Raw genomic sequence first — 17396 nt, forward strand, 5'->3', positions numbered from 1 at the left:
TCCATTAAAATACGCATGATTTGGAGAATATGAGGTCCCAAAGTCTCGGGCAGTCAGGAAGAATAGATCATTGTTGGCAGAGGGCTGTTCGCTCGAAGAGTCCCTCCCTCCACTCAAAGCCATTAACTTGGGCATCTATCCTCACCACCCACATGCCATAGGCTCTATAGCAAGAGTGAACAGCAGGGGCAACCCTGCCTCGTCCTCCGCCGCATTGGAAAAGGATCTGATTGGGCACTAGCCACCTGGTCCGTCACTGTTAAGTCTGTGTACAGGAGCTTTAACGTAGGATAAGAATTTAGAACCAAAATTCAAGCATTAGAGTAGTTGGAATAAGTGTTCCCAACCAACAGAATGAAATGCCTTGTCAGAATCCGCAAGGAGAACCGCTACCGGACCCTCCAATCGATCTGCAAGGTACATGGTGTTATATAGGTGCCAGACATTATGGGGTATGCCCCGAAGAGGCATAAAGCCAGCCTGATCTGGAGCACTAGTTCAGGAGTGAGACTCACCAGCCTGTTTGCCAACGCTTTTGCTAAAATCTTTACTTCCAAATTCAAGAGGGAAATTGGGCGATAGGACAAGTGTTCATCTGGGGGCAGGGCCGGCTTAGGATAAAACAATAACAGGCAACTTGACATAATTGATGGAACGTTTTTCTTGATTTGTCCCCCCCATTGGTAAACGTGGCTCTGGTCCGCCTGCCAAGACTGTATAGCCTCCTCCAGCAGTAGCTGCTGGTACTGTTGCTGCATGAGTCTCAATTGTTGTGCTGAATGGCCATCCTCCCGGCGACCCATCGCCTCCAGACCAACTATCTGAGATTCAGGATCCACCAGGTCCTGCACCCGACAGCACTGCTCCCCGGTGGAGTAACTAATATTCCCACCCCCCTCCCCCCAAATAGCACGGGCTTTAGAGTCTTCCATAGTGTTACTGCAGACGCCACGAAGCCAGTATTGTGTGCAAAATAATCTTCAGTGGAACGTGTAATATGCAACCAATAGTCTGTATGCTGCAAATGCCATGGTGAAAGGCGCTAGAGAAACAGCAGATGCTGCCGTCCGATGCAGATTCCAGTGGCCACTGGTAATTGATCAGATAGCCCCATGTGCTAGGATAGCAGTATCAGAAACTTTGTGAAAATGCGTGACAATATATATGATATGATATGAGTATGCAGGGCAAAGAAGTAATCTAGGCGGGGAAAGGAGCCATGTGCTGTGGAGAAAAAGGTGTATCCTTCCACAGAGCGTTAGTGTGCACTCCAGACATTAACTAAACCTAACGCAGGTATGAAAGAAGCTAAGAGGGATCTACCGATCTGCATGGAAGGGCCATGAGTGCACCAGCGGTCCAAGCAGTGATCTATAACGCCATTTCAATCGCCTCCAGTACTATTACTCCCTCCAGGATAGTGCCCCCGTGTCCTATTATTAAATCAACAAAGGATTGAATAAGAAAGGGAGGAGCGTAAACACATAGGAACAAGATGTTCTCCATACAATGTGCCATTTGCCGCTGTGTATCTGCCCTAATGGTCGACCCATGTCTTAACATATTAGAGGGGAACGTGTTTTTGATTAGAATGCCTGTACCCTGTGAACCCCCTCAAACCCAGAATGGTAATCCTGAGTGTAGCCAAACCGGGCCAGACAGGAGACCTCTGTGCCTAGGAGATGAGTCTCCTGAAGGAGTAGGAGATCTGCCCCAGTCTCTTGGCATGTTTTAAAACTACCCCCGTTTATTCTTATCCAGCAGGCCACTCGAAGATGGGCCGTTGAATTATCTTTCATAGGAGTACACATGAGGAGTTAGGGTGGTTCTCTATAAAGCGTGGGGAAAAGGAGGGGGGGGTGCACAGTAGTCCAGCAGATAGAAAACAATAAGAAACATAAAATGGTTCACAAACTCAACCCCTCCACACGCACACATACCTCAAAAGCAGGAAGTATCTGTCACGTGGCAGACCATTGCAAGGCCCAATGAGGGGACCCTTCTAGGCCCGCCCCAATGGATCCCCAAACCCAAAGTAATCAGTCGGCTGGAGAACTATGAAATTATTTTGCTGCATAGTATCTTGTACTATCAAGTACAGAACACTGTCTAAGACGTGCATCCATACTTTAGTCCTAGAACTTGCATTTTCAGATATATAATAACTGCCAAGGAGCCATTCTTGAACCAGTCTGGTAACCCCAGGTGCAAGTCAGCTTTCCTGATAGCAGTACCAAACCTCAACCTCAACAGACGGGTCCCCTACACCCCGACCCTACAGTTTTGCTCCGCTGAGATCGTTCTCCCACCTTGCCGCAAAGACGTGGAAGACTCTTCCTATCCACCTGCGACAGACACAAGACCTACTAACGTTCAGGAGACACCTCAAGACATGGTTGTTCGAGCAGTAGCAGCACCCCCCTGACTCCTCCACCAAACCCTACCCACCCCACCTTCTGCGCCTTGAGACCCTCTCACGGGTAAGTAGTGCGCTTTACAAATGCTTTGATTGATTGATAGAGAATGTCCCTTCTGCTGTTTAATAGATGCTTCTTGTTTTACAAGCACTTAAGAATGGCTTGTCTTTTTCTCAAACATCCTTTTCACTTATTTTATCAGGTTATTTTCTTCAGATGTAAACCATTCCGATTCCCCCTTCAAAGAGCAAGGCTTTATATGAAAGGCAAAATGTTGATTACGTGAGCCCCACACGCTAACACTTCACCTATGCTTGTCATATCAACATAATTTGCACTTTGGCCTTTCATTTATCATCTGCGATCATGTTGTATTATTAGATTGTATTCTTTAATTTTGGTCACATAATCATTTGAAAGTATGTGCTTAAATTGCAGGTTGTTCATACATATGTAGGCCACAATGCTGAAATCCACCTTCTGCAACCATTTGGTGATCATGTGATTTCTGTGGACAAGGATAACATACTCATCATTTGGGATGTCCAGTCTGAAGGTAAGATCGTGTTTGGGAAATAATTTAGCCAGAGCCAGAATTTTTAGAAACCACATATATTGCATTTGTAAGTTCTGTTTGCTAAAGCAGTAATATTTCAATTAGTCTTTCTTACTTGGTGCCATAGGAGGAAACTGATGAAATAGTGTGAACTTCAATGAAAAAGGAATGAGATCAGAATGATTTTCACCGATTTTAAAAGTTTGCATGAGATTGAGACCTCATTGAATTGTAGGCATTAATCTGTGTTTGCTGATAATGCTCTAAAGCCATGTAGAAGAAGCCTCTGTGTGGGTTACAATTCATATACGGACTATGAGCGTAGCCCAGTATATAGATTCTAAATAATATTTAAAATATGCATCGGTGGTCAGCTTTGTCAGTTGATACTTCTTTTCTTATGTGATGGCTTTTGTAAACATTATTGTATGGGGAGATACCAGGCCTTCAACAATTTAAAAAAATGGCTAAAAGCAAAAGTTATTTTTTAATATAAAAAAGCACACATTGCCATAGCATCCATGGCACTATAGCGACCTACTTTGTATGCAGATTAAGTCCTTGTGGAAGCACAAAATACCATCACTCACAGTAAGGCTAGGCAATGGCTAAAGTGGGCTTTGACCCATTGCGCTATGTTGTGGTGAATGGAATAAAACTGTTAATGCGCAATAACAGACCCGGGGGTGAAGTGGACTGGGCCTTATTAGTAAATGTTGTGCATATATTGATAATGTATGCCATTTTAGTAAAATCTAATGTGTTCACTGACGCCAGACCTCAAAATATACAACCATAAAAACACCTGATTATACTTTTTAGTTGCATTTTTCTCTGAAAATTTAAAATGTTCTAGAAAATGGGAAGACACCCTCTCCCTTTTTTCTGTAGATCATATCTGGCCTAATGTGAACATTAAATCAAGTGCAATTTTGATGGTTGTGTAGGTTGGTGTAATTCTGCTGTAGAAGATATGTTCAAGACTCAAAATAAAACCTAAAGGGTTCAAGGTTACTTGCACACAGCATAAATAGTGGTGGGAGAAGGTCTAATGGGGACGTCTGCTGACAGTTGCAACAAAACTGAAGTTACATGTCTCTTTACCATTTCACTCATCTGATGTAATATTGCAGTTAACATTCACAGGGGTGACGTTTTGTGTCTCAAAATACATTTGATATTACCTTGCAAGGGGAACAATAATATGTTTTCTTGAACAGGTTGAAACTTGAATGCTTTATAATTCATACATTATTTCCACACAATTGCTCAACCTTAAGTGGAGACTTGGATAGTGTAGGAAGTTGGCTCTGTATGTGCTATTTCAAAGTAAGGAATAGCATGCACAGAGTCCAAGGGTTCCCCTTAGAGGTAAAATAGTGGTAAAAATAGATAATACTAATGCTCTATTTTGTGGTAGTGTGGTCGAGCAGTAGGCTTATCCAAGGAGTAGTGTTAAGCATTTGTTGTACATACACATAGACAATAAATGAGGTACACACACTCAGAGACAAATCCAGCCAATAGGTTTTTGTATAGAAAAATATCTTTTCTTAGTTTATTTTAAGAACCACAGGTTCAAATTCTACATGTAATATCTCATTCGAAAGGTATTGCAGGTAAGTACTTTAGGAACTTCAAATCATCAAAATTGCATGTATACTTTTCAAGTTATTCACAAATAGCTGTTTTAAAAGTGGACACTTAGTGCAATTTTCACAGTTCCTAGGGGAGGTAAGTATTTGTTAGGTTAACCAGGTAAGTAAGACACTTACAGGGCTCAGTTCTTGGTCCAAGGTAGCCCACCGTTGGGGGTTCAGAGCAACCCCAAAGTCACCACACCAGCAGCTCAGGGCCGGTCAGGTGCAGAGTTCAAAGTGGTGCCCAAAACACATAGGCTAGAATGGAGAGAAGGGGGGTGCCCCGGTTCCGGTCTGCTTGCAGGTAAGTACCCGCGTCTTCGGAGGGCAGACCAGGGGGGTTTTGTAGGGCACCGGGGGGGACACAAGTCCACACAGAAATTTCACCCTCAGCAGCGCGGGGGCGGCCGGGTGCAGTGTAGGAACAGGCGTCGGATTCGCAATATTAGTTTATGAGAGATCTCGGGATCTCTTCAGCGCTGCAGGCAGGCAAGGGGGGGATTCCTCGGGGAAACCTCCACTTGGGCAAGGGAGAGGGACTCCTGGGGGTCACTTCTCCAGTGAAAGTCCGGTCCTTCAGGTCCTGGGGGCTGCGGGTGCAGGGTCTCTCCCAGGCGTCGGGACTTTAGGTTCAAAGAGTCGCGGTCAGGGGAAGCCTCGGGATTCCCTCTGCAGGCGGCGCTGTGGGGGCTCAGGGGGGACAGGTTTTGGTACTCACAGTATCAGAGTAGTCCTGGGGTCCCTCCTGAGGTGTTGGATCGCCACCAGCCGAGTCGGGGTCGCCGGGTGCAGTGTTGCAAGTCTCACGCTTCTTGCGGGGAGCTTGCAGGGTTCTTTAAAGTTGCTGGAAACAAAGTTGCAGCTTTTCTTGGAGCAGGTCCGCTGTCCTCGGGAGTTTCTTGTCTTTTCGAAGCAGGGGCAGTCCTCAGAGGATGTCGAGGTCGCTGGTCCCTTTGGAAGGCGTCGCTGGAGCAGGATCTTTGGAAGGCAGGAGACAGGCCGGTGAGTTTCTGGAGCCAAGGCAGTTGTCGTCTTCTGGTCTTCCGCTGCAGGGGTTTTCAGCTGGGCAGTCCTTCTTCTTGTAGTTGCAGGAATCTAATTTTTCTAGGGTTCAGGGTAGCCCTTAAATACTAAATTTAAGGGCGTGTTTAGGTCTGGGGGGTTAGTAGCCAATGGCTACTAGCCCTGAGGGTGGGTACACCCTCTTTGTGCCTCCTCCCAAGGGGAGGGGGTCACAATCCTAACCCTATTGGGGGAATCCTCCATCTGCAAGATGGAGGATTTCTAAAAGTTAGAGTCACTTCAGCTCAGGACACCTTAGGGGCTGTCCTGGCTGGCCAGTGACTCCTCCTTGTTTTTCTCATTATCTTCTCCGGCCTTGCCGCCAAAAGTGGGGCCTGGCCGGAGGGGGCGGGCAACTCCACTAGCTGGAGTGTCCTGCTGGGTTGGCACAAAGGAGGTGAGCCTTTGAGGCTCACCGCCAGGTGTGACAATTCCTGCCTGGGGGAGGTGTTAGCATCTCCACCCAGTGCAGGCTTTGTTACTGGCCTCAGAGTGACAAAGGCACTCTCCCCATGGGGCCAGCAACATGTCTCGGTTTGTGGCAGGCTGCTAAAACTAGTCAGCCTACACAGATAGTCGGTTAAGTTTCAGGGGGCACCTCTAAGGTGCCCTCTGTGGTGTATTTTACAATAAAATGTACACTGGCATCAGTGTGCATTTATTGTGCTGAGAAGTTTGATACCAAACTTCCCAGTTTTCAGTGTAGCCATTATGGTGCTGTGGAGTTCGTGTTAGACAAACTCCCAGACCATATACTCTTATGGCTACCCTGCACTTACAATGTCTAAGGTTTTGTTTAGACACTGTAGGGGTACCATGCTCATGCACTGGTACCCTCACCTATGGTATAGTGCACCCTGCCTTAGGGCTGTAAGGCCTGCTAGAGGGGTGTCTTACCTATACTGCATAGGCAGTGAGAGGCTGGCATGGCACCCTGAGGGGAGTGCCATGTCGACTTACTCGTTTTGTCCTCACTAGCACATACAAGCTGGCAAGCAGTGTGTCTGTGCTGAGTGAGAGGTCTCCAGGGTGGCATAAGACATGCTGCAGCCCTTAGAGACCTTCCTTGGCATCAGGGCCCTTGGTACTAGAAGTACCAGTTACAAGGGACTTATCTGGATGCCAGGGTCTGCCAATTGTGGATACAAAAGTACAGGTTAGGGAAAGAACACTGGTGCTGGGGCCTGGTTAGCAGGCCTCAGCACACTTTCAATTGTAAACATAGCATCAGCAAAGGCAAAAAGTCAGGGGGCAACCATGCCAAGGAGGCATTTCCTTACAGATAGTGCCACCTGCTGCTCACTATTGTGGGTGGGAGAAAGGACACATTGTAGAAGGTTATCTTGCTGTCTTTGTTTTTCAGGATTTCGTAGATTGGCAGCATTCTCCATGCCAGAGTTTCACTTCTGCACATTCCCAAGTAATTCACACTGCAGCCCCTGCAAGTATGGGGCACACTTCTTTGTTGAAGCTAGTCTTAATTCTTTTGAGGATGGACAGTCATACTAACAGAAATGCCATAAGAACTTCATGTTCGATGGCATATGTGGCTGTAGATACATATACTTTGCATACTCCTGCAATCGAGTGTTGGGTCCAGAGTGGTGATAGTTTTTTTTTTTTTTTTCCGAAGAAGTGTTGCGAGTCAGAGGATTGAATAACTCCTCCTCTCAGTGATGTTGAGCATGGGCATTGACTCCTTTGTTAGATTGTTTTCTCTACGACAACAGGTACGGACTTGTGTCTCTGCTTCGTCTTTCGACTCGCTCCAGTTTGAATTCTGTCTCTCATGTTAACCTTTTACAACTGTATTGTTATCGCTCCTGCTTCTTCCATGTTGGTGCTCTTGTTAATACATCTAGTCGGGCACTGACCGCCCGCCCTTCAGGGCGCTAACGACCAACTCGGGCCTACTTTTCACGTGGCACCAATGGATATGCTATACTGAAGGAAAGGACTGTATTCCGCTTCTCCACTTGGTGCCACAGAAAATTCCTGCACACCGACTAGCATCTCGTGTGCAATCACTGCCTCTCCCGCAATTATCGGGTAGATGACTGCAATGCCTGCAAATCCTTCTGATCAAACAAGACCCTTTGGGATCGAACAGCACGTCGTTTGGAAATGGCGTACAAGACTGCGGACAACACCCCAGACATATTTGATGAGGTGCATGCACAAGAGGAGCCTGCACAAGAAGAAGAGTCTCTCTCTATCCAAGACACTCGGACTCTGACATCCAGTCGGACGTAGAAAGCCACAAGATCACCTCTGATCAACCGGTGAGTACCGTGGCCCATCCCACCCACCATAATACTGTAAAAAATACTTTTAGGTCCCTTCTCGAGGTCGCCGGTCCACCACTGCCACCAGGCCATGGTCGGTATCAAAAAGCTACTTCAGCTTCCCCGCCCTCTGGTTCTGCACCAAAACCATCTGCAAAGACCAAGGCTCCATCCTCAGCAATAGGGAGGCCATAGTAGCAGAGGTGGAAGAGGATGAAGCTGACATTTTGTATGGCAGCTACACAGTCTACACCACACACATTCACAAAACACTCCAGGGTTGATGTGCTAGCATGCCAACAAGCCAATGTAGGTCAGGCCATGCTTGTAGGAAAGTAGCATCTTGCCTAGCATGTTACCCCCATTTTTACATGTATGTAAGATTGTTTTTGCCTGTCTCACTGGGATCCTGCTAGCCAGGACCCCAGTGCTCATAGTTTGTGGCCTGAATGTGTATACCTGTGTAGTGACTAACTGTGCCACTGAGGCTCTACTAACCAGAACCTCAGTGCTTATGCTCTCTCTGCCTTTAAATTTGTCACTATAGGCTAGTGACTACTTTTACCAATTTCAGTTGGCTCACTGAAACACCCTTATAATTCCCCAGTATATGGTACATAGGTACCCAGGGTATTGGGGTTCCAGGAGATCCCTATGGGCTTCAGCATTTGTTTGGCACCCATAGGGAGCTCAGACAAACCTTTACACAGGACTGCCACTGCAGCCTGAGTGAAATAACGCACACGTTATTTCACAGCCATTTTCACTGCACTTAAGTAACTTATAAGTTACCTATATGTCTAACCTTCACTTGCTGAAGGTTAGGTGCAAAGTTACTAAGTGTGAGGGCACCCTTGCACTAGCAAAGGTGCTCCTACATAGTTCAGGGCCATTTCCCCGGACTTTGTGAGTGCAGGGACACCATTACACACGTGCACTACATATAGGTCAATGCCTACATGTATCTTCACAATTTTAACTTCGAATATGGCCATGTAACATGTCTAAGATCATGGCATTGTCCCCCCATTCCAAATCTTATATTGGGGAGCCAATTCCATGCATCCCGGGGGCTCCACTATGGACCCCGTGTACTGCCAAACCAGCTCTCTGGGGTTTTCTCTGCAGCTACCACTGCTGCCACCCAACAAACAGGGTTCTGCCCTCCTGGGGTCTGGGCAGCCAAGTCCCAGGAAGGTAGAACAAAGAATTTCCTCTGAGAGAGGGTGTTAAAGGCTGGGGAGGGATAGCCTCTCCCAGCCTCTGGAAATGCTTTGAAGGGCACAGATGGTGCCCTCCTTGCATAAGCCAGTCTACACCGGCTTTGGGAACCCCCAGTCCCTACTCTGGCTTGAAACTGGACAAAGGAAAGGGGAGTGAGCACTCCTCTGTCCATCACCACCCCAGGGGTGGTGCCCAGAGCTCCTCCAGTGTGTCCCAGACCTCTGCCATCTTGGATCCAGAGGTGTGGGGGCACAGTTCCAGCAGGTGACTTCAGAGACCTCTCCTGATAGGTGCTTACCTGACTAGGTGGCCAATCCTCCTCTGAGGGCTATTTAGGGTCTCTCCAGTGGGCTTTTCCTCAGATAACGACTTGCAAGAATTCACCAGAGTTCCTTTGCACCTCTCTCTTCGACTTCTGCCAAGGATCGACCGCTGACTGCTCCAGGACACCTGCAAAACTGCAACAAAGCAGCAAGAAGACTACCAGCAACATTGTAGCGCCTAATCCTGCCGGCTTTATCGAGTGTTTCCTGGTGGTGCATGCTTTGGGGGCTGCCTGCCTTCATCCTGCACTGGAAGCCACAAAGAAATCTCCAGTGGGTCGACGGAATCTTCCCTCTGCTTCAGCAGGCACCAAACTTCAGCGTCACCGGTACTCAGGGACCCCTCTCATCCTGACAAGCTTGGCCGCTGGAACACAGGTGGTGGACCCAAGTGACCCAGATTGTCCAGTGGTCCAACTGTCCAAATTTGGAGGAGGTAAGTCTTTGCCTCCCCTCTCCTGACAGTAATCCTGTGCACCGTGTGAACTGCAGCTACAAGGGCTTCTGTGCACATTTCCACGAAATCCTGCATGTATAGCCAAGCCTAGGCCCCCAGCACTCTGCCCTGCGATGCTCAGCTCCCTGAGTTGATCTCCGGTGCCGTGGGACCCTGTAAGGAAATGCCTCCTTGGCATGGTTACCCCCTGACTTTTTGCCTTTGCTGATGCTATGTTTTGAATTGAAAGTGTGCTGAGGCCTGCTAACCAGGCCCCAGCACCAGTGTTCTTTCCCTAACCTGTACTTTTGATTCCACAATTGGCACACCCTGGCATCCAGATAAGTCCCTTGTAAGTGGTACCCCTGGTACCAAGGGCCTGATGCCAAGGAAGGTCTCTAAGGGCTGCAACATGTCTTATGCCACCCTGGAGACCCCTCACTCAGCACAGACACACTGCTTGCCAGCTTGTGTGTGCTGGTGAGAACAAAACGAGTAAGTCGACATGGCACTCCCCTCAGGGTGCCATGCCAGCCTCTCACTGCCTATGCAGGTATAGATAAGTCACCCCTCTAGCAGGCCTTACAGCCCTAAGGCAGGGTGCACTATGCCCTAGGTGAGGGCACCAGTGCATGAGCACTGTGCCCCTACAGTGTCTAAGCAATACCTTAGACATTGTAAGTGCAGGGTAGCCATAAGAGTATATGGTCTGGGAGTCTGTTTTACACGAACTCCACAGCACCATAATGGCTACACTGAAAACTGGGAAGTTTGGTATCAATCTTCTCAGCACAATAAATGCACACTGATGCCAGTGTACATTTTATTGTAAAATACACCCCAGAGGGCACCTTAGAGGTGCCCCCTGAAACCTTAACCGACCATCTGTGTAGGCTGACTAGTTCCAGCAGCCTGCCACAACCGAGACATGTTGCTGGCCCCATGGGGAGAGTGCCTTTGTCACTCTGAGGCCAGTAACAAAGCCTGCACTGGGCGGAGATGCTAACACCTCCCCCAGGCAGGAGCTGTCACACCTGGCGGTGAGCCTCAAAGGCTCACCCCTTTGTGCCAGCACCGCAGGACACTCCAGCTAGTGGAGTTGCCCGCCCCCTCCGGCCACGGCCCCCACTTTTGGCAGCAAGGCCGGAGAAAATAATGAGAAAAACAAGGAGGAGTCACTGGCCAGTCAGGACAGCCCCTAAGGTGTCCTGAGCTGAAGTGACTCTAACTTTTAGAAATCCTCCATCTTGCAGATGGAGGATTCCCCAATAGGATTAGGGATGTGACCCCCTCCCCTTGGGACGAGGCACAAAGAGGGTGTACCCACCCTCAGGGCTAGTAGCCATTGGCTACTAACCCCCCAGACCTAAACACGCCCTTAAATTTAGTATTTAAGGGCTCCCATGAACCTAAGAATTTAGATTCCTGCAACTTACCGAAGAAGAAGACTGCTGAGCTGAAAACCCCTGCAGAAGAAGAAAGAAGACACCAACTGCTTTGGCCCCAGTCCTACCGGCCTGTCTCCTGCCTTCTAAAGAACCCTGCTCCAGCGACGCTTTCTCCAGGACCAGCGACCTCTGAATCCTCAGAGGACTGCCCTACTTCCAAGAGACCAAGAAACTCCCGAGGACAGCGGCACTGCTCCAAAAGAACTGCAACTTTGTTTCAAGTAGCAGATTTAAAGACCCCTGCAACTCCCCGCAAGAAGCGTGAGACTTGCAACACTGCACCCGGCGACCCCGACTCGACTGGTGGAGAAACAACGCTTCAGGGAGGACCCTCCGGCGACTCTACGACTGTGAGTAACCAAAGTTGTCCCCCCTGAGCCCCCACAGCGACGCCTGCAGAGGGAATCCCGAGGCTCCCTGTAAGGAAATGCCTCCTTGGCATGGTTGCCCCCTGACTTTTTGCCTTTGCTGATGCTATGTTTACAATTGAAAGTGTGCTGAGGCCTGCTAACCAGGCCCCAGCACCAGTGTTCTTTCCCTAACCTGTACTTTTGTATCCACAATTGGCAGACCCTGGCATCCAGATAAGTCCCTTGTAACTGGTACTTCTAGTACCAAGGGCCCTGATGCCAAGGAAGGTCTCTAAGGGCTGCAGCATGTCTTATGCCACCCTGGAGACCTCTCACTCAGCACAGACACACTGCTTGCCAGCTTGTGTGTGCTAGTGAGGACAAAACGAGTAAGTCGACATGGCACTCCCCTCAGGGTGCCATGCCAGCCTCTCACTGCCTATGCAGTATAGGTAAGACACCCCTCTAGCAGGCCTTACAGCCCTAAGGCAGGGTGCACTATACCATAGGCGAGGGTACCAGTGCATGAGCATGGTACCCCTACAGTGTCTAAACAAAACCTTAGACATTGTAAGTGCAGGGTAGCCATAAGAGTATATGGTCTGGGAGTTTGTCAACCACGAACTCCACAGCACCATAATGGCTACACTGAAAACTGGGAAGTTTGGTATCAAACTTCTCAGCACAATAAATGCACACTGATGCCAGTGTACATTTTATTGTAAAATACACCCCAGAGGGCACCTTAGAGGTGCCCCCTGAAACTTAACCGACTATCTGTGTAGGCTGACTAGTTTTAGCAGCCTGCCACAAACCGAGACATGTTGCTGGCCCCATGGGGAGAGTGCCTTTGTCACTCTGAGGCCAGTAACAAAGCCTGCACTGGGTGGAGATGCTAACACCTCCCCCAGGCAGGAATTGTCACACCTGGCGGTGAGCCTCAAAGGCTCACCTCCTTTGTGCCAACCCAGCAGGACACTCCAGCTAGTGGAGTTGCCCGCCCCCTCCGGCCAGGCCCCACTTTTGGCGGCAAGGCCGGAGAAAATAATGAGAAAAACAAGGAGGAGTCACTGGCCAGTCAGGACAGCCCCTAAGGTGTCCTGAGCTGAAGTGACTCTAACTTTTAGAAATCCTCCATCTTGCAGATGGAGGATTCCCCCAATAGGGTTAGGATTGTGACCCCCTCCCCTTGGGAGGAGGCACAAAGAGGGTGTACCCACCCTCAGGGCTAGTAGCCATTGGCTACTAACCCCCCAGACCTAAACACGCCCTTAAATTTAGTATTTAAGGGCTACCCTGAACCCTAGAAAATTAGATTCCTGCAACTACAAGAAGAAGGACTGCCTAGCTGAAAACTCCTGCAGAGGAAGACCAGAAGACGACTACTGCCTTGGCTCCAGAAACTCACCGGCCTGTCTCCTGCCTTCCAAAGATCCTGCTCCAGCGACGCCTTCCAAAGGGACCAGCGACCTCGACATCCTCTGAGGACTGCCCCTGCTTCGAAAAGACAAGAAACTCCCGAGGACAGCGGACCTGCTCCAAGAAAGGCTGCAACTTTGTTTCCAGCAGCTTTGAAAGAACCCTGCAAGCTCCCCGCAAGAGGCGTGAGACTTGCAACACTGCACCCGGCAACCCCGACTCGGCTGGTGGAGATCCAACACCTCAGGAGGGACCCCAGGACTACTCTGATACTGTGAGTACCAAAACCTGTCCCCCCTGAGCCCCCACAGCGCCGCCTGCAGAGGGAATCCCGAGGCTTCCCCTGACCGCGACTCTTTGAATCCAAAGTCCCGACGCCTGGGAGAGACCCTGCACCCGCAGCCCCCAGGACCCGAAGGACCGGACTTTCACTAGAGAAGTGACCCCCAGGAGTCCCTCTCCCTTGCCCAAGTGGAGGTTTCCCCGAGGAACCCCCCCCTTGCCTGCCTGCAGCGCTGAAGAGATCCCGAGATCTCTCATAGACTAACATTGCGAACCCGACGCTTGTTTCTACACTGCACCCGGCCGCCCCCGCGCTGCTGAGGGTGAAATTTCTGTGTGGGCTTGTGTCCCCCCCGGTGCCCTACAAAACCCCCCTGGTCTGCCCTCCGAAGACGCGGGTACTTACCTGCAAGCAGACCGGAACCGGGGCACCCCCTTCTCTCCATTCTAGCCTATGCGTTTTGGGCACCACTTTGAACTCTGCACCTGACCGGCCCTGGGCTGCTGGTGTGGTGACTTTGGGGTTGCTCTGAACCCCCAACGGTGGGCTACCTTGGACCAAGAACTAAGCCCTGTAAGTGTCTTACTTACCTGGTTAACCTAACAAATACTTACCTCCCCTAGGAACTGTGAAAATTGCACTGTGTCCACTTTTAAAACAGCTACTTGTGAATAACTTGAAAAGTATACATGCAATTTTGATGATTTGAAGTTCCTAAAGTACTTACCTGCAATACCTTTCGAATGAGATATTACATGTAGAATTTGAACCTGTGGTTCTTAAAATAAACTAAGAAAAGATATTTTTCTATACAAAAACCTATTGGCTGGATTTGTCTCTGAGTGTGTGTACCTCATTTATTGTCTATGTGTATGTACAACAAATGCTTAACACTACTCCTTGGATAAGCCTACTGCTCGACCACACTACCACAAAATAGAGCATTAGTATTATCTATTTGTACCACTATTTTACCTCTAAGGGGAACCCTTGGACTCTGTGCATGCTATTCCTTACTTTGAAATAGCACATACAGAGCCAACTTCCTACATTGGTGGATCAGCGGTGGGGTACAAGACTTTGCATTTGCTGGACTACTCAGCCAATACCTGATCACACGACAAATTCCAAAATTGTCATTAGAAATTCATTTTTGCAATTTAAAATTTTTCTAAATTCTTAAGTCCTGCTAGGGCCTTGTGTGTTAAGTCCCTGTTTAGCATTGTCTTTTAGAGTTTAAAAGTTTGTTAAAGGTTTGAAATTAGATTCTAGAAACAGTTTTAGATTCTTTAAAAAGTCTTCCAACTTTTAGCAAAATAATGTCTGATACAGAGATGAATGTGGTGGAACTCGACACCACACCATACCTCCATCTTAAGATGAGGGAGCTAAGGTCTCTCTGTAATATCAAAAAAATAACCATTGGCTCCAGACCTACCAAAATTCAGCTCCAGGAGCTGTTGGCAGAGTTTGAAAAAGCCAACCCCTCTGATGATGACCTCACAGAGGAAGAAATTAGTGACTTGGAGGCCAATGTCCCTCCTCCAGTCCTAAATAGGGAGAACAGGACCCCTCAAGTCCTGTCTCCAACTGTGTTAGTCAGAAATAGTGAGTCCCTCACAGGAGGGTCCCACATTTCTGAAATCACTGAGGATGCTCTCAGTGAAGATGACCTCCTGTTAGCCAGGATGGCCAAAAGATTGGCTTTGGAAAGACAGATCCTAGCCATAGAGAGGGAAAGACAAGAGATGGGCCTAGGACCCATCAATGGTGGCAGCAACATAAATAGGGTCAGAGATTCTCCTGACATGTTGAAAATCCCTAAAGGGATTGTAACTAAATATGAAGATGGTGATGACATCACCAAATGGTTCACAGCTTTTGAGAGGGCTTGTGTAACCAGAAAAGTGAACAGATCTCACTGGGGTGCTCTCCTTTGGGAAATGTTCACAGGAAAGTGTAGGGATAGACTCCTCACACTCTCTGGACAAGATGCAGAATCTTATGACCTCATGAAGGGTACCCTGATTGAGGGCTTTGGATTCTCCACTGAGGAGTATATGATTAGATTCAGGGGGGCTCAAAAATCCTCGAGCCAGACCTGGGTTGACTTTGTTGACTACTCAGTGAAAACACTAGATGGTTGGATTCAAGGCAGTGGTGTAAGTAATTATGATGGGCTGTACAATTTATTTGTGAAAGAACACCTGTTAAGTAATTGTTTCAATGATAAACTGCATCAGCATCTGGTAGACCTAGGACCAATTTCTCCCCAAGAATTGGGAAAGAAGGCGGACCATTGGGTCAAGACAAGGGTGTCCAAGACTTCAACAGGGGGTGACCAAAAGAAAGGGGTCACAAAGACTCCCCAGGGGAAGGGTGATGAGACAACCAAAACTAAAAATAGTAAAGAGTCTTCTACAGGCCCCCAAAAACCTGCACAGGAGGGTGGGCCCAGAGCCTCTTCACAAAACAATGGGTACAAGGGTAAAAACTTTGATCCCAAAAAGGCCTGGTGTCATAGCTGTAAACAGCCTGGACACCAAACTGGAGACAAGGCCTGTCCCAAGAAAGGTTCCACTCCAAACTCCCATCCAGGTAACACTGGTATGGCTAGTCTCCAAGTGGGATCAACAGTGTGCCCAGAGCAAATCAGGGTCCACACTGAAGCTATTCTAGTTTCTGAGGGTGGGGTGGATTTAGCCACACTAGCTGTCTGGCCGCCTAACATGCAAAAATACAGACAGCAACTCTTAATTAATGGGACTTGAATAGAGGGCCTGAGGGATACAGGTGCCAGTGTCACCATGGTGACAGAGAAACTGGTTTCCCCTGGCCAATACCTGACTGGAAAAACTTACACAGTCACCAACGCTGACAATCAGAGAAAAGTACATCCCATGGCAATGGTTACTTTAGAATGGGGAGGGGTCAATGGCATGAAACAGGTGGTGGTCTCCTCAAATATCCCAGTGGACTGTCTGCTTGGAAATGACCTGGAGTCCTCAGCATGGGCTGAGGTAGAACTAAAAACCCATGCAGCAATGCTGGGTATCCCTGAACTGGTGTGTGTGAAAACAAGAGCACAATGCAAGGCACAGGGTGAACAAGTAGAGCTGGAGTCTGGAAGAATGGCCCAGCCTACCAAGAGAACAGGAAAGTCAGTTGGGAAACCAACTACAACACAGCAAAAGAAAGGGAACCTCTCTTCTCAGGAAGAAGTTCTGCCCTCTGAGGGAACTGAGCCTTTGGAGCTTGAACCTTATCAGGTTGAGCTCTTAGGCCCAGGGGGACCCTCAAGGGAGGAGCTGTGTAAGGGACAAGAAACCTGTCCCTCTCTTGAAGGCCTTAGGCAGCAAGCTGCTGAAGAGTCCAAAGGCAAGAAAAATGGAACGCATAGGGTCTATTGGGAAGATGGACTCCTGTACACTGAGGCCAGAGACCCCAAACCTGGTGCCACTAGGAGAGTGGTAGTGCCTCAGCTGTTCAGGAAGTTCATCCTAACATTGGCCCATGACATTCCCCTTGCTGGACATTTGGGACAAACCAAGACGTGGGAGAGGTTAGTCAACCACTTCTACTGGCCCAATATGTCCAACATGGTTAAGGAGTTTTGCCTCTCCTGCCCCACCTGTCAAGCCAGTGGTAAGACAGGTGGACATCCAAAGGCCCCCCTCATTCCACTTCCAGTGGTGGGGGTTCCCTTTGAAAGAGTGGGTGTGGACATAGTTGGTCCACTGGAACCTCCCACAGCCTCAGGAAATATGTATATCCTGGTAGTAGTGGATCATGCTACCAGGTATCCTGAAGCTATTCCCCATAGGTTGACTACTGCCCCTGCAGTAGCCAAGGCCCTCATTGGTATCTTTACCAGAGTGGGTTTCCCTAAGGAGGTGGTGTCTGACAGAGGTACCAACTTCATGTCAGCATACCTAAAGCACATGTGGAATGAG

The 17396-nt window shown here is 48.6% G+C and overlaps 1 protein-coding gene across 1 annotated transcript in view; it reads left to right on the forward strand.

The window, feature by feature from the left end:
* The window catches only part of WDR36 (WD repeat domain 36), a 543291-nt gene that overhangs the window by 77473 nt on the left and 448422 nt on the right, over positions 1 to 17396 (forward strand). Inside the window, exon 4 of the mRNA XM_069226458.1 lies at positions 2856 to 2973. Within this exon, the coding sequence (XP_069082559.1) occupies positions 2856 to 2973 (118 nt within the window). The remainder of the gene's footprint in view (positions 1 to 2855; positions 2974 to 17396) is intronic.

Source organism: Pleurodeles waltl, chromosome 1_1 (genome assembly GCF_031143425.1).
Source record: "Pleurodeles waltl isolate 20211129_DDA chromosome 1_1, aPleWal1.hap1.20221129, whole genome shotgun sequence".
NCBI classification, from domain to species: domain Eukaryota; kingdom Metazoa; phylum Chordata; class Amphibia; order Caudata; family Salamandridae; genus Pleurodeles; species Pleurodeles waltl.